The 24,176-nt window shown below is 41.0% G+C and overlaps 1 protein-coding gene across 1 annotated transcript in view; it reads right to left on the minus strand.

Annotated features, from left to right (window-relative positions):
* The window catches only part of nell2a (neural EGFL like 2a), a 79,514-nt gene that overhangs the window by 21,798 nt on the left and 33,540 nt on the right, over positions 1-24,176 (minus strand). The window contains exons 13-15 of the mRNA XM_086209465.1: positions 11,952-12,077; positions 2,008-2,130; positions 858-953 (exon numbers count right to left, since the gene is read on the minus strand). Coding sequence (XP_086065591.1) covers positions 858-953; positions 2,008-2,130; positions 11,952-12,077 — 345 coding nt within the window. The remainder of the gene's footprint in view (positions 1-857; positions 954-2,007; positions 2,131-11,951; positions 12,078-24,176) is intronic.

A 24,176-nucleotide genomic window follows, 5' to 3' on the forward strand; every position in this document is an offset into this window, starting at 1 on the left:
AAAAAAAAAAAAGGCCCTTTCAAATCAATACCTCAACCAATGAGCAAGTACAGAGGCTCCGCTAGCTTCACTCAAACACATACAAACCGTCGTGGCTTGATTTTCTATTAGCTTGGCAGCTTGTCTCTTGAAGGACACTCCACAGAAGGTTATGAGAAAGGTGTTGCTGCTATAGATTAGACATACACTGCATGTAGCTCCACCGCTAGGATTACAGTCTTAACTTAAATCACCTGCATGCGGAGGGAAAACACACTCAATAGGACCACTTGGACTCTTATCACAACACTGAGTTTGACGTATTTCCTTGAATTACACTGATACAGCTATGAACATGACTTAATAGTCAGTTAAGCTATCGTGTCCTATCGGATAAAGTGCACAAGGAGTTCGGGCTGTTATAATTTAGATGTAGCGTGAAGCAATGCCACGCTGATTAATAATGGCTGTGATATGGAGTAATTCCCATAGTGCTGCAACTGCAGTTCAAATCCTCCATCGTAGTGCTGGAAGAGGTACAAGCTCATTACTCACCATGGAGAGCGCGCACGCGCACGCACGCACACACACACACACACACACACATCTACACACACACACACACATACACACACATCTACACACACACACATACACACAGTGAATAAAGCGTGTGAAAACAGCGTTTACAGATGTTTTGCGGAGGTCAGAGCAAGGCAATCATTGGCTTTTTAGATAAGACTTCGATCTTAAGTACCTTTCTAAGAGAAACTCTTCTTTCTTGTTGTCCCACTCTGAAGACACCTCCTCTCTACTTTTACCTCTCCTTCCTACCACCTGAGCTTTTTCTCCGCAGTCGAACTGTAACGACCTCTTACCTGTTTCGCATCTTTTCCCAGTAAATCCTTGCTGGCAAACACAGTTGTTAGGAGAGAGGCAGGTTCCCCCATTCTGGCACAATCCATCACACATAGCTAAAGGAAGAGCAGAAAGAGAGGAGCCATTACTCAGTAAGATTAACGAGCGTTAACTATGTAATTAGACCGGCAGCAGCATATGTATTTGCATAAAGAATAAGAGCTAATTTGGTGATATGATTCATTATAGGCTCTCGTGATATTATTTCACATGATTAATGCATCTCGCCTAGGATAATTCAAAAATGTTCATTATCCATGTGCTGACTGTTAGCTAATGTGTCCCCACAACACAGAGAAGTCATTGCAGTTGACAGAGTGCAATGGAAATAAATGTGATGTACACAAGAATCACACCCTGCTTGCTCAGGGGAAGAAAAATAACAAACACCAAAAACAAACCAAAAAAGCTCAGATCTGTGAAAGGAGCACTACATAGTCAAATAAGCAAAATGAGTATTACTTGGTTTGGATTTAGCTTCAAAGATGTTACACTTGCAGCCCAAGTGTAACATAGTGGGATTTTTTTTTTTTATCAGAGCCATCCACCTGCGCACATCTTACAAACTCCATGCCTGCAAGCTTTCTGTTGTAAATGCAGAGCCAAGATGACATCACTGTGACATCATGCAACACAATGGTCATGCAACTTAAAATAGAAGTGGCACAGATTTAATAGTTCGAGTCAAGTTGCTTTCCTGGCCCGAAAAAAAATGAGATTCAACAAATATTTCACCCAAAATGTGTATTTTGCTCTCCTTCTCAGTGACTCCAGAATGTAGTAGGAGCCAGCCACATATATTTAGCTTGAAGCTAATGGCAAGTGATGGCTAGCAACAGCAAAACTGCCTAAAAATGTCTGTTAAAAAACTCATCCACATCTTTTTTTAATCCAGCTGTATGCTCATTAATCCACACCCACTTTGTTTGGATCTAAAAACAAATGCTTGAGCTGACATGAGAATGCTCGCTCTTTCTAAGTTAGGGTAATTTAGAAGTTCTACTGGAGGGAAAAATAGCTTTGTGAGCTCAGGACAACTATTTGTGAGCACTTGAATAGGAAAATACATGTCTTGGGTGAAGTACCACTAGGTCCGACGGTGGTGTTTACCTTTGCAGACCGTTCCATTGCCAGTGTAGCCAGGCTTACAGGAGCAGCTGTGGCCTCCAACCATGTTGAAGCACAATGCATTCTCATCACAATTGTGGAGTCCGCTCAGACACTCGTCATGCTCTGGAGACGAGAAAACACAAAAGGCGTCAACAAAGTCTGCGTATAAATTCCTCCCTCTTTAAACAATGTAGCAGTTAACAGTTCACTATCAGGAAAATAACACCGCCAAGTGTTCATTTTCCTTGTAAATATGACAAATGTTTTGCATCCAGCTGGTAATTTGTTTCACACTCCATTAGGATTTCAGACTCAGTCTCGGATTAAATGGCTTGATAGTTAGACAGCTGTGAGTCTAGTAATAAGACATCAGTGACAAACAGCCGACCGGAGGACCAGCTATTTCTCCTGCTCCTATCTTGATCCGTCACAACAAAATTGTTTCAGATGTTTTTGCTTTAATTTGCTGTTTTTGTTCAGCAGAAAATGAGGGAGGAAATTTGAAACAAGGATAAATCTGGATTCTGAATTAAATTAAAATAAACACTGTGATTTGTGCATTAATTACGTAGCATCTTGTGCTTATTATTATGCTGTATTTGTATGAATGAGCCAATAGTGTCTGTTTTTAGTGTTATAAATGTGCACAGTTGGTTGCAAAATTCCCAGGGCAGTGTTTTCTAAGTTATACACAAGCATTAATGAAACAAGCCTGTCGAGGCAGGAATCCCAGGATCCCTATCGTTGTCACTGTGTCATTAGTAATACAGTGTGTTATGGAAATGACAAGCTTGACTAATGACTGCAGCCGTGACAATGCACAACTAATCTTTTGTGGCTACAAGTTTTAACTTGTTCTGGTTCAAGAAAGTGTTGGAACAAGTTCTATCTCATGGGGAGGCAGTAATCAAGTTGTGGGAACAAGTTACATCTCGTGGCCACAGCTTGCTTTTCTTTCCCTAAGGTCACTCTTGCTCCAGATAAAATGAATACTGAGGGAAAGAACATGTTAATCGCACTTTACCAGATATTATCTACTACTGAGCCCTAATAACACTTGTTTTTAAGCCTACATTTCTTTTTAATGCTTTAACTGAAGTGATATTGTCTTTGTAGCGTAACCAATCTGCTTTCATTGAAGAAACTCCATTGATAAAACAATGTAAACCAAAGACACATGACATCTTTGGTGTGTGCCACTGACACACTTCAATGTTTACTACATTTTTTTAACCTCTTGCTGGGTGCAGCAGACATGAGATTATTAAGGCTGCAGGTCGCTGACGATGAGTAAAACTTCATTTAACGGCGAGGAAGTGATGTTTTCACCTGCTTTGTGTGTCCATCTGTCAGCAGGATTAACCAAAGAACTACCACTTTGATACTCACAAATCCTTGCTGTGGAGTGTAACTTGGGTCATGGAAGAACCAATTACATTCTGATCTGTTTAACATACCTGTAGCAAAATTTTGAATTTTCATATCAGCCTTGGTGAAGGTCTGCCCTTCTAGTTTTTAATGCAATCTTGTTATATCACAGCCCGCAGCTCCCGCTAACTTCATAAAACAGAAATATTATAACTTTTAAGAAGTTTCACACTTATATAAAGGGAAACATAATATACAAACTGGCCTCCGAAGATTTGCAAATGAGTCTACAAGAAACTGCAGGAGAGAAGTTTCCTTATCTTTATAATGGCTTCTACTTCAGATTTTATTGTGGAGAAGCTGCATGCTCAGATAAACATAATTTATTTGTCTGGAGGCTTTTGGATCTTAACACTTTGCTGATCTGAAATAACAATATTTAGCTGTCTAAAAGGCGCATCATATCTGTAGTTTATAGACTATATTACGCAGACTCGGCAGCAAATGCTGAATAAAACCCAATTGTCAGTCTGTTTGCACCAGCTGGACCATTTCCACAGCTCCTTAAACTGGAGAGCATCAGTCTGGGCTGCCTTATTGAATCCTTCTGGCCTCATCCTCTGGGACCTCAGTTACGTTTGCTTACAAGGTGAGAAGTTTTTTTGTTGTTGTTGTTCTTTGGTCCCTGATGCAAACCGGTTCTCCAACTGCAAAGCTACCTTGTCTCAAAACCTCATTAGATGCTGAGAAACAAAAACATTTGAACCCTTTCTTTGCGATATAAATATATTTAAATATATGCCCCTCACTTGATCCCCGAAACACAAAAGTAAATCACACAAAAGAAACCGTCTCTCTCTTTTGTTTAGAGGATTCACATCCATATTGCGTTCTTAGATGACTTCCTGAGCTCTACATCAGCTGAAAACTTTCTGGATTTATTTTAACCTTCAGAAATATTCTTTTCAGACATGACCCAACAGAAACAATCATCCTCCTGAAAGAGGTATTTCTGAGCATCTAGATCGGTGGTTCTTAACCTAGGGATGAAAACTAATGTAAACTAGAAAATGTTATGCTATACTGTATTTTTTTCTTACCAGTTCAACACACCGAAGTACCTCAATAATGTGGGGATGAATTCCTTTCCATGACTGTTCTTTAAGTTTACCGTAACAGTGCAGTTATCTAACTTACGCCTAAAACATCAAAGCCAAATTAGAAATGATCGTTCTGTCTGCGGAGTGGGTGGCACAGGTGGCGTGAAGATCGAAAACTCTTGATTACTCTGAAAGGTCGCAACTCATTAAGATCACGATCAAACTCCAAAGAGAACTTTCAATGTAACATCAAAGGGGAAAAGTCGCGACACCCATAGTGTTAATTTGCGGTCAACCGTTTGTATTGCTTCCAGTTACTGTGGTGGATGTCTAGTTACACTTTTTTCACAGGGATTTTTCCTCTACACTTGGAGCCTGTGAAATGCATCAAAGTTGGCACCTGAAGACCGAGAGGATCAGAAATCTTAACGCATGTTGCAGGAGACGGGAGTCCCATCATCCATTCTACCGCCATCATCCAATCCATTATATTTCCCGAACAGACAGTAGGCTCATCCAAATTGAAAGTGACATTGTGACGAGCTCATGATGTGTGCGTGTGAGAGGAATTGAAGGGCACTTGGGAGGGTCTGCTGCTCCATCTCAAACACACACACACACACACACACACACACACACACACACACACACACACACACACACACACACAGAGAGTTACCTACTGCTGGGTAAATTAAAGTCTGCTCATGGGCACATAAAAAAAAAAACAGTAACAGGAGCAAAGGACAGAGGACAGAGACTAAAAGTGTTTTTCTCTCCCAAGGTCACATCTGCCAGCGCAGCAAAGGGCAGACAGAGAAGCAGGTGTTCAGTGTGTGCATGCAGTGTGTGTATGTGTGTGTATACGTATGAGAGAGAGAGAGAGAGAGAGAGAGAGAGAGAGAGAGAGAGAGAGAGAGAGAATTCTGCTTGTAACCCTTGAGTTTTTGGTTAAGTGGAAATTCAGGGATATTTGAATCAATTCAATCTCAGACTAAATCCCTCAAATTTGTGTGTGTATACGTATGAGAGAGAGAGAGAGAGAGAGAGAGAGAGAGAGAGAGAGAGGTATTTCCTCCGTGGCTGCCGTTGCTCAAGGCGTGGACAGATAAACAATCAATTATGTACAGCCTGTCACCGGGGATCTGTCTCCTCCTGCTTGACTCACTCCACCTTCTGCCAAAACAACACCAGCCGCAGCCAGGTCTAACCTCAGGCGGCTTCACTAGAAACAATGTAGTCTCCACTTGAACTTGATGATTGTGGGACAATGAAAGCAGTGATCTTGTGATACATCGGGCAGGAAAACACTTCCTTTACTTCCACGGTGACTCAGTGTTTATTTACTGGGTGAAATAAAATGTGTTAGGTCTGCATCTGGGTCCTCTGTGTTGCTGTATAATTATTACGCTACAAGTGAACGTCGAAAACCCGCTTTAATTTCTGACCGACAGTGAAACGAGAGCCTTGCTGTATCTCACCAGTCAGTTCCTGCTCAAACAAACGTATCAACTAACAACACAATGTGCGTTTAAAGTCAGTTCAGCTCACCAAGCAGTCAATCTCTCTCTCTCTCTCTTCCTCTGAAATCAGCTTAAACAAATGATAATCCAGCCAGATTACCCAAACAAGACGGTGTCTCTTTAATTAAAACGAATGGATGAGAGGCTGCTACTATGTTAGTTTTTTTTTTGTGTGTGCATGATTTGAGTGTGCAACTTATAATAAATACACACTGTCAAGGGAAGCAATCAGGCGTTTCTGTTTCAGTGTCACTACTTGGAAAACATTACAGCAAACAGTATTAACCTCTATAATAATGAAACCTGCAGCATGAATAGTGTCTGCAAACGCAAACGATGTACAAGTTTATTTGCATACAGAGCGGGGACGTGAGATCCGATCACAAGTGGTCACTCAAGGCGCATGTGGAGATGCATTCTAATTGCAGGTGTCGTCTGATGTACTTAGAACTGTCCACTTGGGATATAATCGCTCAAGATGCATGTTAATGCCGTATCTAAACAGGGCCGGTGAGCTGTGTATAATACACGCTGTGTGTTTTAGTGAGAAACCATGAATGTAAACATAATTTGTACTGCCTGACATGAACACTCCCTTGAGCAACTTAAATGTACCAAATACAGAACACTATTAGCCCATATCGACAATAATCTGGGACCTGCGAGCTCAAATGCTTGTGCAATTCTGTTATTCAAGCAGGATAATTGGATATCATGGAGAAACGGGGCAAAAAAACCTGTTTGTCCAAATCCCCTTCAGCGACCAGACGCTCTGAGTCATCAGACAGAAAGTCATATTTCTGATCTCTGTTGCTAACAAACGCTGCTCCACCTTTGGCCCGTGTCCATCCCTTCCTCCCACCGTTTACCCATCCCTCCCTTCAGTTGCTGTGCCTCAGAGGCCCAGGTCTGGTTATCACAGGATTAAAACGAGGACACACACACACCCTTGCATACACACCTTGAGCACAACAGCATGCTTTCACACATACACATGGCAGACACGCACACCACAGGACAGCCTTCTTTAATAACGTTCAAAGGGAGAGCACAACCAATCCGCTACCTTTCATGGATTAGCTGCTAATCTCACAGAGCGAGGAGCACCCAGGGCACTTTGGGGAAAAGACGAAGAGTAGAGAAAGAGAAGAAAGAGGAAGAATCTTGACCTTCAAGATCAAGGGGAAAACGCCAGTCTAAGAAAGGGACAGAAGAAAGTTGGGGATGTTTCTCTTGCTTTGGACTCCTCTGGCTACAGTGTCTCGGCCATGTCAGAGCATTTGGCTTCACATACTTCATTTCCACGATTACATGAAGTCCATGTGTTCCAGTCTACCACCAGCTGGGGTCTGAACCTGTGACCTTCCTCACTGCAGGTAGTCTTCATGTAAAATACAGAGTTCTGTCTGAGCTCCCTGACCCCCTGACAAGCTGAGGAGAAACATAACCATGGCTCCATGCTGTTTCGCCTGGGATTAAATCTGCAGATCGCTCCTTTAATCCACTATTCTGCACGTAAACACTGAGCCATGAAATGAACTACAGTCAACTTAATCCTCTTTACTAAGGCGAACTGGTTCACAAATTACATCGTAAAGCATGTGGAAATATGGCTATCAATACCGGGACATTGTTTCAGCTGACTTTGCGATTCATTAATTGGTGAAACCTATTGAGGATGATAAAAACGCTCGTACATCATGCGAATGTGCAATGTCAATAGGTACCAAAGGGGATGGTTTAATGGATCCTTGCATAGCTGCAATATTTCTTGTGGTCGAGTTCGAGCAATCAGCATTCCCTTTGGACTCTTTTCAAACAGAAGCAGATGTTCAATCGCTCTGAACACGCTGTGGGTTCCTGCAGCTAGTAGCTTAGCATCTTCCTGTTTTTATTGTTCATTTCTGCTCAGACAAGAGATGACTAAGTATATCAAAATGCATAAATCAAGATTCTTTTCTTTATCTAAGGACTTCAGGCGTTATTGTTGACACTTAATTTGGTTATAATTCATCTCTACTAGAGGCTGAGAGGTGAGATGCAGCTGTGTGTGTTTAGTATCAAGCGCTGCGGGTTCTGATGGTGGATGTGTGGTGGCTGATAGTCCAATAACTCTGCAGGGAGATTACGACTGCAATTTGAGTGAAGCGGGGAAAAAGTCATTACATCAAGCCCCTGCATAAGCCCTGGTTTAATCACACAAATTGACTTTTATAAGGAGACGCATAGCTGTGCATTCCACCACAGCGACTTGAAGGCATTTTAATAGGACCTACATAAAATATAGTCACACAATTTAATCCACTGGGCTTGGAGTATTAATCTTCATTGTGAATCTGAGGAATGAGGACACAGCGGAAGAACGACAAATAAGTAAAACAATAAAACTTGCCTACAGCACAGATTAGAGAAAACACACATATGGCGGCTGTTTAAAATTAGCATGGAAATGTAAGTTTTTCTGTCTCGAAAGAGAACCAAAAAAGAAGAAGAAAAAGGGATGAATACGCATTTGTTACTTCCTTAAAAACAATTCCTCAATCTCATATCATGTTAATGCCTTTCAGAAGCCTCCTCAAAAAAGTCACAAATCCTTGACTTTGCTCTGTTATTTCCTGATTTTCATTGACAGGGGAGAGAAAAACTCCACAGGGGGCCCAGATGGAGCAGGAAATGGGAGTTTTCACTGGGTGCTGGTTGTATTGCTGAGTCCTTCGGCTTTAATTCAAACTCCAATGGCACGGCAGGAAAGCTGTGGGCCTAAAGCCTCCTGTGCACAGTGAGGCAGCAGCCAGCCTCTTCACTCTGCAGCCGCTGAGTTAGTTTGCATTGGTGCAAATTGCTTTTTTAATTACAGACACAGAGGAAGCACAGCAGGTTGCCCCCTCTTCGAAGACGATGCGCACAGGGAACTACTTAGCATCATGTTTCACAAGCTGCAAACAACTGACGAGAATGAAGCGGTTCTGCGACTCATCACCGTGGAGTGACATTGTGTATTTTTTTTAGATGAAGGACAGAGACATTGCATTACAGAGGGATTACTGACTCAGATTTTTCCAGGGTTTTACTCCATGTGTGATCCTGGATTTGGCAGTAAATCAAAGCAAATAATTTTAAACAGACACTGTACTATAACGTGACATTGCAAAAGCCATATTTGGCTCATTTGTTCTCTTAAAACATCAAAAATACTCCGATCAGGCTGTGTTCATACATCTTGCGAGTTTATTTTTTACAATAATTACTGTTCACATTTTGCATTTTTTTTTGCTCATCAAATTTATGCATAAAATTCTGTTAGATATCAACATCCAATATTTGAATTTTTAGGAGTAGTTTTTACATTATTTTTTAAGAACACGTGTAATTGTAAAGCATATTCTGATACACTGGCTGTTAGCTTAGCTAGCCCATCTATCCTTAAAGTCCTTACGCCAGAAACTGACCAGTGATGGTGTTTGAAGTTTTGTGATATTTGACTTGTTAAATGTTGGTTCACCACAAAATACAGGAGTGCTACTTCAAATAAAACTACTTTTACTTTTACTTTCTTTGCATGGAAGCTAGATGTGATGTGTTAAGTTGTGAGCTTTAGAGGGTCTGGTGGGTGGAACTTTGGACACAGAGAAGCTGTCTCCTCCTCTCAGAGTCTTTATGCTATACTGAGCTAAGTGATTTGCCTTCAGGCTTTAGCTTCATTCTGTACTTAAAGGACACGAATGGTCAAGTAAGAAAAAATAAGTGTACTTAACCTAAATCACAGCTGCATTTGATGTAATTTGAACACAATCTGATACGTCTCTGTGCTACTGCAAAGATCCCTCTCAACACGTCTTCTGTAAGTTGAAGACAAACTGGTGGGAGAAGCAGGTCTACAACCACAATAACCCACAACAAAGAAAAAGACTTTGAATCCTTCAGGCAATGTTTTTAGATTGTTTTGGTTTGCTTTTGAAACTGACTGTAGTTTTGACTTTTGATCAGGAACAAATGGGTCTGCCTCCTCCATTCACAGTCTGTCTCATTCTCAGGTTCTCGGTGATTTTCTCTCTCCTTATCACACACACACACACACACACACACACACACACACACACACACACACACACACAGGCACTGAGTACTTTCACACGCCAGATGAAGACACACACAAAGAAGGCAGTCAGTCCACAGACACTTCGACACTTCTTGAGAGGCCCATTTTCTGCAACGTGAAGTTTCCAAAGGGTAAAAGTTTCCTCACCAAACGCTTTTAAGAAATTGCAAATCTAATAGCCTGTCATTGACCACTCTGTGTGCTCAAGTGTGGATCTGGCTCTGCGGTGAAGAAGCTACTGACGCTCTGGTAAATGACACCATTCTATCGCCCTTATCAAATCTTCTTCCTCCAAGCCAATAGGGGGCAGCATATTATAAGCAAGTTTGCGATGCCCATTCCTCGAGAGGGCTGCAGGGAAGCAGCACTATGGTTTCCCTCAACTAAGCCAACGGAATTACTAAAGTAGGTTAAACAGAGTTGTAAATGCAATCGCAAGAAATACAAAGTTAATGTTATGCTATGAACAAACTACCTCGCATGACAGCAACTTCACCACAACTAGCTCCGTGCTTCATCTGTTTTAACTTAATGATTTGATTTAGCCAAGTCAGACTTTAGCCACTTGTTCACAACCACCATTATTCAGCTCGATCGAAGGAGTGAGATTGTGGATAATGCATAGCAAAGATGAGTTTTCTTTACAGGGGGGCTGGGTTAAGCTCAAGGAGACACCTTTTGAAGAACTAACTGCTACGAGTTGTTTAGAATGTCAGGGAACACCCTGGTATCAGCTGAGAGAACTAAAAGAGAAATGCAAATCAGTGTCTCTATTTACATAACTGTACAACTGCTAAAGGAAAACTTGTACGCGCAGAGATTTGTTATCGGCACGCATGGATTTGCAAATTTCTGCAAGGGGTTTGAAAAAACTGCACGCTGAAAATTGAAATGTCTGATAAATCTAACCTTAAAGGTAGAAAAAACGGATCTATTGAGCAGATGTAGCCGTAGCTTAAATATTGATATTGGACATGAGCACTGTTTAAAATTGGTGTATCAGGTTTGCAAATCGATACTGATTATTAATCTGAGCGCTCAGTTTTAAACCATACGCACACATTTGTCAGTCGCATGCAGTATGTGTAATAGTATGTGTCATGAGGGACAAAAGCCTTAAAATGTACTAAGAATAGGGTTCGGCAAATAGTGGTCTAGAGAAAATGAATGTAGGTCTTCGTAAATATCTTAAAAACGACTTCAGTGAACATGTGGAGTGTGTGAATGTTGCACTGGTAATTGAAACAAAATAGGTGCAAATCAAACTGTTACATTCATCCTTACACATATTAACTGAACAGACTGTGCATAATTGTAGGGTGACAGATTCTTAGAGGAGTGTGTTTAATCACACAGCATCTGGCCTTGGTTGCATTGTATTTTACAGGTGTTATTTGTATTCTAATAACTGCAACGCGGTTTCCTTTTTCTGGTGCACTCCGCATTCAGATAACTCACTTTGTTTATATTGAATATCTGGCTTCCTCTATCTGTCTCCAGAAGTCTGTGTAGCTCTTGGCTGCAGGATTTATCATTGTGAAATCAAACAGCACCCCACAGTATAAGACTAAAGACGTAAATTAAATCAAATTTGTCACTGCCAATAACTTTGGTATATGAAATGCCTCCGTGTAAAAGGTCTTGTTGTAGAAGATGCGTCCTACTACCGAGTCTTGTAGCTGCAAGTCCACACCAGGCCATGAAAATCATCTTATTATTCCAGAGGGTGTAACTGTTAGCGATCCTCTCACAAACAGGTACATCTGGAAGCTGAAGGTTGGCTTTATAAATCTAGAATAAACGTAGGGCCTTCACTTGACCCCGGCCTCTCACAAGGCCAGCAGAGGAACTCACCTGTGCAGGAATAGTCATCGATCCTGATGTAACCTGTATGGCAGATGCACATGAAGGAACCGGGGGTGTTAACGCACATGGTGTTCTCTCTGCAATAGTGCTTCCCTTCAGCACACTCATCAATATCTGAAGAGCAGGGATAGAGGAGGAGAGAGAGAGGAAGAAAACAGAAAAAACTCATATTAATCCAAACACACTTTAATATGTCAAGTGATGTCAAATTATCCATCATTTGCTGTGTGCATCTCTTTAGAATATCAATAATTCTGTCATACACATCGGCTGACCTTTCTAGAGGCCTTGCACAGATATTACACCGTAGGGATGCAGATCAAATATCTTATTTGTAATCAATATTTCATAATGATTTACAATCCTCAGACAAAAAGTTCAGTCCCCTTGATTAATCTGATGGTAAGACTTATTTTCCACCTTTAATCGGGAGATTTTCATCAGTCTTTCCTCTGGAGACGAGTACGAACTGATCTGGAGTTCGTCTGGTTTGATCTGTTCATGCTGTCGGTAGCATCTTTGTCCCCTGTGATTCCAGATTGTCTTTACAGAGTTAATCACTAAATTAATCCTGGAAAACTGCATCCTATATTCTATAATTCTTCCTATGATATCGGTTTTGGCTGACAGAAGTCATTTCAGTGCCGGTTTTGCTCGAGTTTCTTCTTTGCTCAGCATCTGCTTTGCAGGATGACAGTGCAGTAAATAAACGATTGATGGGTTTTCACGTAATGTCTACATGTGTCTTACAAAAATGTATCAATGTAGCAATTCGTTTTATATAGATAGGACAGGATATCAGGAAAAATTGCAAAAATATAGGAATGGGCTAATTTTGAGTGTCTGTATTCCATCGAGAGACGAGTTGTTTAGATTGACTGGCTGCAGGCCTGAATACAGATACTGGTGAATTAACATTTTACTTTTTCTTTTCTTTTTTTGTTTTTAATTACTTTATCCAGCAGTTAAGAAACGTAGGGAGGGAAAGACAAAGAGAGGCCGGAATTAATCGTGAGTGCAAATTTGTTTACAATTTTCTGATGTGTAATCATAAACATTAGAACTTACAATCATATTTGATTATTCAAATCTAAATTAGTTGTCTTGCCTTGTTCTAAAAAAAAAAAAACAACAACACAAAACTTGTTTGACTGAGTAGGAGCTTCCTGAATTCATCGTTTACAGAGCAACATAGATGTCATCAGTTTTATGAGGACGATACTGCAAGAACACATAGTCAATATTTACGGGCCTTATATCTGTTTTAGGTATTCTTTATGCGGAGGGAGCCTAGCCTGGAAACCACCACGTTCAACTGTAGCATGTCCTGGTTGGTTCCAGAGTTCCTGTGCAGCCTGTGGGAAAGAGCTATTTGTCTTCATCAGTACGAGACAGAGGTTGAAATGCAGGGGGTCCATGAGAGGTGGGCGCTGAAGCACTTAAGGTTACACCACTCGATTTTCAATCTATTTAATCTACAGCACTCCACGGTGGCTTTGCTGTCTTTCTGCCACTGTTATTGGCCGTTCAATGCTTCCCTCTGCTTTGAGTACTCTCTTACATGTTACAGCAGGAAAACAATTATGAAGCAGGTTAAATTAATTTAAAAGGCTCCGCAAACGCACACACACGTTATTCTGCCTGATTAGACCTCCGTTGAGTCAACAAAGCCGCGCATTAAACTCCCCGTACCAATTACAGTGATAAAGGTGTATGTTTTCCCATCTTAACAGGCGCAGAGACGATGGGATGTCAGTCAAGCACAACCTGACGCGCGTGAGTAGAATATAATTCCTCATATCAACTAATTTCTTCTGTTAGCACCGTCACGTGAGTCACACCTCTGGAATTGTACGATGAACTGTCCAGACCAAGAGGACAACACGTGTGAGTGTGCAGAGACACGATGTAGAACACCGGCTGTAGAATGTGAAAGTGTCTTAACACAAAACCAGCAAAGATCGACCCGAGATTTATGCAACACGGAGCCACTTCTAGCCTCCTGTTTCACTTACTTTTCGGTTACATTCCGCGCATTTTAAAGTTGAGTGTCATCATTCTGACATATACAGTAATAACGTAGGTGGATCTTTTCCAGCAGACAAGCTGTACTCCGACCTGTCTGGAGAGAAATCGCAGAGAGACGAAGGAACGAAATGACTGGTGACAGAATCTGTGTGGGGGGAAAAAAAGGTTTCTTGAATTTGGAGTTGGAGCTAAATATAAACTTAACGTCCATCAGGTGGATGAAACTTGCCGGAATGCTCGTATAGTCTAACAGTGACTCTGCATTTTTGTTTCTTTTCTTGAGTTTCCTCATTTCGGGATGTTATCTAGTAGCCTGGCATGTTTGTTTCGCAGTTATTTTGTTGTGTAACCATTCATGTGTTGCTTTTTTATTCTCTTTTCAGTCGCTCTGACGTCAGTCCTTTTACTTACGTGGAGAAAGAACACAGCACCAGGCTTGATTTAATTGTTAAAGTCATTTGTCAGTTTAAAGGTCTGGAACAAGGCTAATACTCCCGTCTCTGCCGGGTTATATGAAGAGCAAATTGTTTGCTAACATGTTAGTAGAGCACTTTACTTACTTAATCTTATTTTATTCTAGCAGGCGAGACATTATGTACAGTGTCTTAGTTAAAATAATGTCCTGGCAATGGAACGCGTAAGAGGGGAGGAGAGCAAGGAACAATACAGACAAACAAGTGAACAAAATGAATTAGAAAACAACAAAATAATCAAACACAAACAAGTATTATTCAAAGAGATGGTAAAGCATTCGGCCCGCTCTTAAAAGCAGTAATTGGAATAAATTTCCCCTTTTTTTTGTACAATAAAAATAATAAAAAGAATGCAATCCGTAGCAGCAGCAGCAGCGTAGTGGAATGGCATCAGGCCCGTAAACTGAGTTGGATTTAGATTAATTTACTTGTATTCATCAGGAGGACCAAATTTTTTACTTGTACCACAAATGTTGGCTGCAATGTCTGACTTAAACATGGGGGTGATGATCCCAGAAGAGATTTATAAATAAACGTAGACCAAAGTGTATTACAACCAGTGTTTGGATAAGGCGAAGCTATGTATCAGGACTCTGTTTCTGTGAGTTTGGGTGGGGAGCTTTTCTTTACCCTGGTAATTAAAATTTGGTAAGTGCAGCTTGAAGAATATCATTTATTAGATTGTCCTTCTCACTCCCATGATTCCGTATTTGGATAGCTGTTGCCGTAGCAACAGCTATTCCTGGGTTGTAAACTGCATGCCAAACCATCAGACGGAAGATACACTGCCAGGGTAAACAAATTAATCTTGATAATATGATGCAACCAAATGCAATTCGATGCAAATACAAGTCAAACCGAAACAAACGCGGGTGTGTAATTTGTTCAGAGGCCTTGTTCCTCTTAATAGTACAGGTCAAATGTTGTGAGTGAAACTTTGTGAGAGACAATCTCCACAGTCCTTGACATTACCAATTTATTATGCATTCACTGTATTCAGTGTCTGAATGAGCGCGCGAGGACATTCACCCCTGAATATGTTCTGTGCCAGATGCTTTTACGAAAAGCACTTGAAATTGAATTTCAATAGATTTGCATTGGCATTCACTTGGCTCACATGTCCTTGGGTAGAGAAAGCATCCAGCAAACTAAGAGCTCAGCACCTGTCTACAACTGTGGCATTCACATTTCCTTGGTTTCTTTCCTTTCACACTTCCATCAATACATGCTGCCTCCAGCTATTGAAAAGCTTTACGGATAAATGAGGCAGCCAGACAATCGTCAACCACCTATGAAAGTATATGTGTCCTTCACTTAATGAAAAGAGGCTAATTGAACCATGTGACTGGCTTTAGGAGAGAGACAGAGAGCAACAAAAATTTAGAGGGTGAGGAGAAAAATGGAACTAGAGGGACAGGTAGCAGGGCAGGTAAGCACCAGAAGTCGATTACATACAGACTCAAAACAAAAAAAGAAGAGACGAGGCTGCCAAGCTGAGAGTTGGAGAAAAAAAAGGGTAAAGTTATGGATTAAACCCAGGAAGATGTGAGGGAGAGACAATGTGAAGCAAAAACGGTGAAAAAGTGTGTGAGAGCGAATGAACAATTCCAAGATTTAGATGGCAGAGAAATAAAAGTGGAGATAAAGCGGTAAAAGGTATTAACTGTCGCTGAAGAGACGGAGAGTAAGAGAACAAATCCACTCGCCGCTGTCCTCAATTGCGATGGTAACCTTGAGCCGAGGACTTAGGTGACAGCTTTCCCTTTTTCTGATTGGCCGTCCACGGCACTGTCTTTGATTTAGAGCCTATTAACTGTAAGACACCATCCGTCCTGCAGCTGATGACAGCAGTTAGGTTTGCTAAAACAATATGTTAGGAGGTGAGATGATGAGGAGCACAGCACAAGCCAATCTCCATCTCCATTAACCCACTCCATTTTCTTGATTGGCCTGTCACATGGATACACGTGATGCGCCACTGGCCCAGAGTCAGAAGGCAGCTTTTACCTCTGAATGGAGTGATCGGGGTCAATCCATCGCTACGCCATGATGGATGACTAGAAAACTGCTGTTTTGTTTTGTTTTGTTTTTTTTCTTCTTTTAAGCTCAGCACATTTCAGTATAACTGCTGAATCAATCATAGACACACTATGGAGGACGGATACATTATCAGGATAAACAGAGAAAGACTTGTTTTCCATAAAGAGGGAGTTTATTTAGTTCCTGCTCGCAGTCAACAACCATGGCAGGTTAGAGCTTCAGCAACACGCTTTATCACAAATTCATCAGCCTCTCTTTTATGAGCAATTTAAAAATTGTATCTATTGTAATCATCACATGCTACAAATGCAGTCATCTTTTTTAACTCAATGAGAGACTATTCTTTTTCCATTGCTTTTAATTGAACTTTTTCCTCTCTACCTCTGTTGTATTATTCTTTTTTGTAATTAAAGGGTTCATTCACCCAAAAATGAGAATTCAGTCACTGCTCACTGCAGCCTGTTGCTGCAGCCACGATGCCAACATGGCGTCAGGGATGTTTTTCAAAACAACTTTGCACGTTGAGGCTTCAGAACGCTTGGTTTATTCAGGATGAGCAGTATGGAGGCATCTTATGCTTTCATGATGTATTTTTTTTACATTTGAAAATTGGTCATCATTCGCTTCAGTTGTTTAGGAGATTACTGCAATGCCCTTTCCTGAGAAGCTCCAGCAGTGTTTTGATGCATACAGGGATGTTGATTCAATACGAATAAAAAGCACTAAAATAAGAAAAAATGCTGAAAAGAAGGGATGAAAAGAAACATTTAATGCACTTGCCCTGAAATAACATGGTGAGCCGAAGCTTCCCGGTGGTTACGAAATGAATGTGTGACTTTAAAAAAAAAAGAAAATCACACATGATGAGGTGGCCCATGCGAGATTACGGGCAAATCTGATTTGTCTCTCAAATTAGAGGATTTTCTGCCCCCACCGCTGCAGGTGATGAGGGCCGATTTGCTGTGTCCAGACATCACCACATCTACAAAACACAAACTTAAAGTGGCAAATGTCAATGGAGAAACAGGTAACAAATTCCTCTGGCATTCCATTTGGATGTCCGGAGGGTTCACACTGACACGCTTCTGTAGAAATCTGATTTGAATCAGATTTCAAACCACCTCCAAATGCAGTTTGTGGTTTTTGCCTGTTCAGACTGTCTAAAATCGATCTGCAAATTGATCCAAAAATCTGACTTGAGCTGGCAGTCTAAAAAAACAACCTTAATTCAGTCTGGATGATATGGAAAAATCTCTTGTACAATTTCCTTACCATATCTTAATTGTCAACTTAAAAACAGAAGAAAACGGCCCAAATATGATTTTATGAATCCCAGACGCAACATGGACGGTAAACGAAGCAGAGAAAGCTGAAGGGAAATCACCTTTTGGTTGGGCTTTACTAGTTTTGACCTTGAAAAATCCCCAAACAATGTGCAGTCATGATATATTTGGTAAACTAAACAACAACAACAACACACATATGCTAAACTACTACCAACGTTTTCACAGTTTGGGGTCGTTATTGTTTTGACATTTTTTTCTTTTTCCCTCTATTGCTCATCCAAGTCAACCCACAACTATGTAAATAGGGAACAGAAGCTTATTCCTCTCTGTTTATGTAGCTTGTAGTTTCTAACAGGCAGCGTGTTTCAGACTGCAGTACACTGAGGTCTGGGAGTAGGGAGATAACGCCGCCGTTGCCTTTGGATATCCCACAAAGACCCCCGAATCTGTGCCATTCCACCAACGCTCGCTCCCTCACTTTATCTCTTCTCCTTTCTGTCCTTTTTTCTCATCGACCTATCCCTTCCCTACCTATCAACTCACACTCACTCAAACAGATGGTTTTCAATAAATGGCGGTGGGGGCGAGCCTTGCCAAAACATTGTCTGATAGTCCTCAGGAGCCAGTTCCCTCACGGCCAGATACATGGCAGTCAGAGGGAAGAGTGCCGAGACGAAGAGCTGTCCCTGCTGGCCAAGCAGCGTCCTGCTCAGCAAATAATCTCCCTAGTTGGAATCGGTTCATCATGGGTGGACAGACAGAGGATGTTACAGGATGTCTCTCTTGGCTCCTCACAGTCACGAAGCTTTGGTGTTGATTATCTTAAAAAATTAGCTTGAGTTTGTACAACAATCCTGGCTAAAACGAATGCAGTATTTGAAGTAGTTGCTGTTTAAACATATCTGGATCCAGTCCTGTATACTAGCCATGTTTCAGTGGTTTCTGAGCGATATGAAGGAAGGTTTGATGTATAGAATAAACAAAAAAAACCAGCTGATTCTCAGATGCAGCAGCATCAGTATCAATAGGGGGGTGTTCGGGTACAGTTCTGGGAATAGGAAATCCCTGCTTTGTTCCCACTCTGAGCCCCAAAGAAGTGTAAAAATGCATTTATCTCAAAGCACCAAAACATCAGTTACACAATAACAGCTTTACTGATTAAAATCAAATTACCTAATTTGTTACAAGTGTATAAGACAAAAAAAAACTCATCTGCAGCGAAAACACCTTCTGTGAAGCCTTTAGATGAAACCAATTAGAAGTCTGTCCGTTAAATATGTTGTTACAGCGACAAAAACAAGGTGAAACAACAAGCTTGGCTCTCTGAACACTTATTCACTTACAAGTTGTCTCACTGTCGGTTCACCGAGAAGCTTTTTTTCCCTCATGGCCACAGTAATGAGAATCCCAGTGAGGTAAAGAAGAAAAAAAACAAAACATGGACAAATGTTTCCTTTTAAATTTGAACGCATTCACCTGTTTCTTTTTCAAAACATAAACTGCAGAATTCTAGCAGAGAATTTTTCAACTTGACAAATTTGACAATCACTCCGACAAAGACGAGACCTCAAAAAAGACCGAAAACAGAAACCGTCGCTGCCAATTTAAGGCGTTAGCCAATTAAGATGAGTGAGTGGAGAGAATCCCATTAGAAAATAACGAGAGGAAAATCTGCATTCTCAGAGTGAAGTCATTGTCTAAATACCAGACACCCGCTGTGATCAAATGGTTGGAAGCCTGCTACCTGACTTTGAACAATGAACATCAAATGAGAAGAATAAGGAGGATAAGTGTGTGTGTGTGTGTGTGTGTGTATTGGTGTACTGTAAAGTTAAAAAAAAAAAGATGTGTGGTGACGTGTTATTTTTTTCTCCTTCTTGACGTGTCCCCATATTCAACACATATCACAGTAACAATTTGCTCACTGGGAAAAGGTTCTGTCCAGTCTAACAACATTCATGTGCAAACATTTACCAGCTCTTGAATTACAGCATCAAGTGCGCGCGTGCGTACGTACGTGCGTGCGTGCTTGTGTGCGCGCGAGTGTCACATTAAACATGCACTCAGCACACTTCAATTTCGCCCGACCTAAATGAAGCCATTCTCATAGACAAAACTGCCTTGTTTGAATGCGGCAGATGTGAAGGGGCGTTTTTACCCTCCACGGCGAGTCCCATTAATCTGGGAGAGATTTCCAACCACGTGTTAATCGATGAAGCATCATCATCCATCTCTCGTCAGCCCGGAGGCCAGAGGTCAAAAGCAAGAGCAGCAAGGAGCACAAATGACTACCGGGGCTCCAACATCCACACGTGGCGATAATTTGTTCAGTTACTGCTGCATTTTCATGTATTTTATTCATTATATTCATTGCTACATATGGCTGGTCCCGGTGCACGCCTCAGTATATAACACATCATGTTTGTAATGAAAAAATAGATCATGTTTTGAATATTTATGATGATTTCATGTTGGGTTTACCTGTTATAAAAATAGATTAAATTGCTTTCCCAGCTATTAGGAGATTATCTACATAAGAACCCTAATAGAATATCATAACTAAATATTTGTGATCATATCTAGAACACGATATTCATTCAGATTAAATTCAGATTAGATTCTTAATTAATTAAATGCGTATTTAATTTTTCAAAGCCAATTATCTCGTTAGAGAGCAGGTCATCATCTCATCAAAGAGTTTAGTTGCAGTTTATTTAACCAGAAAGTACTTCAACGGGAAAGTGGGTCCACCAGGGAAGTTACGTGAATGCAGAATATTAATAGTATCATCAAAATATACATTACAAATACACACACCAAGATGTTCTCTGCAATAAACAGTATATCACTGACCCGTATCCGTCCAGATATTTCAGCACAGCATTTTGTGATATCAACCAAAAACTCCTGTTATATATTATTCCCCAGAATTGATTCAACACAAATCTATTTGTATTTGCTTATTCCCGCTAACGCACCAGTGATCACATGACCTCTTTAATAGATGTACCAAAAAAAAAGCCAATCAGAAAGTCTTAGGGTGGAGGCTTCAGATTACTGTAACCTACGGCAACAAGAAACAATTATTCTAATTCATGCAAAACTTTGACGACACCTTCACAGCAGTGAACCTGTGGACCGGTGCAGCAGAGAGCAGAGCCGAGTTACTGTTATTTACTCTGAACGATGGCAGGATTGTCTGTTTTGGATGACATTTCAGCGAGGTCAAAGAGGTGAGTTGTGTGCAAACACACACAGCCAGTCAGAATGTGTATTTGTTTGCCTCTGGCTGTGTGTCTGACCCCAAGCAGGTGGGCAGCCCAGCGCCTCTGGGCTCGTCCCAGCAGTGATTGGGTTTTGGAGCGGGCCGCGGTCTTCAGTCACTGCCAATTAGCCTGATGCCACCTTGTGACATTCAAAAGACAGCAGAGGCAATCAGATCAGTGTGTGTTCACACACGATATGCTTGCGCGCACACACACAAACACACACACACATATGGGAACACACACAATCTTGTGCTACTATATTAGTGGGGACCCATCGTTGACATTCAGTCACACTTGTTTAACTTCCTACCATAACCTTAACAAAAATGTTAAATGGATTTGTATAGTTTATAAAAGCACTTTATGGTGTTGCGTCATTTCACCCACAGTTCAGTCCTCCCCCTAAACCCCTTCACTCTGATCTAATTGAAACCAAGTAACCCTCAAACAGCCATTGAAACCTCCGGGGTTCTAACAGCGGCGGCATGGGGTTATTTAAAGCTTCTACACATAAGTAGTGAACCAACTGTAGTCCTGAAACGAGGTTGATTGGCATCCCCATTATTAGGGCATCTCACACGTCCTGTTATTGAAGAGCTTTCTCACAGCAGAAATTTGATTTTTTTTTTTTTTTTCCCCATGGCAGGAAACAGCTTTTGAAATTTATTTTTTTTCTGATTACATTCAGGTGTGGCAATAAGCTCAGACTCAGAGAAACACATGAAATGACCGCAAATTAAGATATTTTGGTAACAGAGATAGACAGATGTTACATTAGAGCGGAGAAAACTTTTATATTTCAGCATTATTTATTGATATCTGCTTCTTGAAGCGACATTCACCGTTGGAAAAAAGTGTTTTATGATGATTTCTGATGTGTCACTACAATTACGGTCTGGTTACCTCCAATCACAGGAAATGATCACATTTCTGACCGGGAAGTGAAGAGTTTTCATGAATTTTATCTTTTCGCAGGATGTAGCAAAACTTTTAAGGCTGAATTAAAACAAAGTCGGTGGCAGTGGTGAGGGTGGGGCCTCATGGGCCAAGGAAGAACCCATTCAATTTTGGGCAAGTGTAAAATATCATCACTTGGACTGGCTGAGTTCAGCTCGGCAGAGGCATGTGCTGTACCATCACACCCTTCTGCTAGATTGAGGACCAAAACTTTACCTTTGTGTTGTTTCCGTGACTTCATCACGCAATATAATGTTGAAATTTTGCGGCCACTTCATAAATTTTTTTTCCCCCTGAGATCAGCCTGGCTGATGAGGTAAACCAGCATTCAGAGCCCAAAGACCCCTGCACACCGCGTATGTGAATGGAGAGTAAGTGTGACCCACGATAATAATTACACTGATGCTTTCGCATGTGCCACCGTTTGAAAAGGCTCCATTCACACAGATGCATTTTATAAAATCATGCAGCATAGCTACTCCTCCCTCAACATGACAGGAGAGCTTGAGAGTGCCTGCGTGGCGTTTAACAGTACTTAACCATCTTGCTCTGTCCATCAGTGTTTGGCAAGTCTTTCAATGAATCGCTCGATATTCTGTAATGTGTAATAATGGTAAATGGACTGCATTTATGTGCCGCTTTTCTAGTCTATTGACCACTCAAAGCGCTTTAAAATACATTCACCAATTCCTGCCAACTTGCGAACACGTTCATGCACTGATGGCATCAGGAGTAATTAGAGGTGCATTTTTTTTTTTTTTGCTCAAGGACACGATCTGTGGAGAATCGAACCACTAACCCGTCTTCCCAGACAAGACTCGTCCGTGTGTTTACCCTGCGTGCTTTTTAAACCGGCTTTACAAGTTTCTGTCATGTGCCTCTTTTTCTCTTCTTTTTTTTGTTCTTCGACGAATGTTCGTCTCATCTGTTGTTGCAGAATTATCTTTGCTTTTGTGTGCTTCAGTTTTCTAATTACTTTACAAGGTTGTGATGTAAAAACAAGTCAAGCATTTCATGTTGATGTATTTCCTGTTTGAAAAATCTGCCTATTTAAATTATAGTCGTGTCTATTAAAGTTCAATGCCCTTGATTAATAAGTAAATTAAGAAAATAAGCAAAGCATGCAAGTGACACGCCGGAGGATACGCATGATATCCAAATAAAATACTAGAGAATATTGTTTATTTTACACACGCCATGCTGCAAATAAAGATAAAAACACCAAAGCAGCCCGTCTTTTTTTGAGTGATCCTGACAGAGACGAATTTCTAAAGTAGGGCATTTCTAAACCAGACAACAATGGGAGACGTCTCTCAGCCTGCAGTCCACTAGTATGCAGAAATGAATAATTGTGTTATCTCAATACGTTGAACTATACTGATTGTTCAATTTAGAGACAATCACACAGCCTGTCACCTCTCGGCTGCTCGCCCCTCTGTCTAATTAGGTCCTAAACATGAATGTAGCAAAGTGGGCAGCGACTCTGCAGCGAAGCTCGTATGGTAGAGAGAAAACTGGTCTTCTTTTTAAACACAGATACATATACATGGACACACACAGTCTTACACAAAGGCAGGGCTTGTTTCCCCTTGAGTTTTCCCTACTGCTGCTTCTATGAAAAATTTACACATAAGTGATCTCATCGGCTATTTTGGGCCCATCTCTGACCTAGGAATGTTTTAAAGCGCTAGTGTCTGTCTCTGCTTTTTATGATGCTCGTCTTTACGTTTGACAGCACAGCAAAAGCGTTTGACTGGGGGCATCTGTGCTTCAGTGTTATGATCTCCCTGCTGTTTTAATACACAAAATTACCTCTAAGTTGGACCTCAACATCTCATCTCTCAGCCACCATCACTGTATTGAGACTCATCTGGAAATGCAAGCAGGCGATTTCACTCATCTCTCTGTACATCTTCTTTTTAGACACAAAATGGAGAGTGTGTTGTGTGTGTGTGTGTGTGTGTGTCTATTACATGAACACAAACAGTCCCTCCAGTCCACGGGATCCTCCATGTTTTAGCAAAGGCTGTATTTTATTTTCCACACTGAATTCCACATTGGACACCCACAATCATCTAGTGAGGTACACGGAGACACACAAAATAAGCTGAAAATTGAGACGTATTCAGGTTTCAATGTGCTAACTCTCATCACAAACAC

The sequence above is a fragment of the Aulostomus chinensis genome, chromosome 7 (genome assembly GCF_037954235.1).
Source record: "Aulostomus chinensis isolate RoL2024-O1b breed Wild chromosome 7, RoL_Achi_v1.0, whole genome shotgun sequence".
Classification (NCBI taxonomy): Eukaryota; Metazoa; Chordata; class Actinopteri; order Syngnathiformes; family Aulostomidae; genus Aulostomus; species Aulostomus chinensis.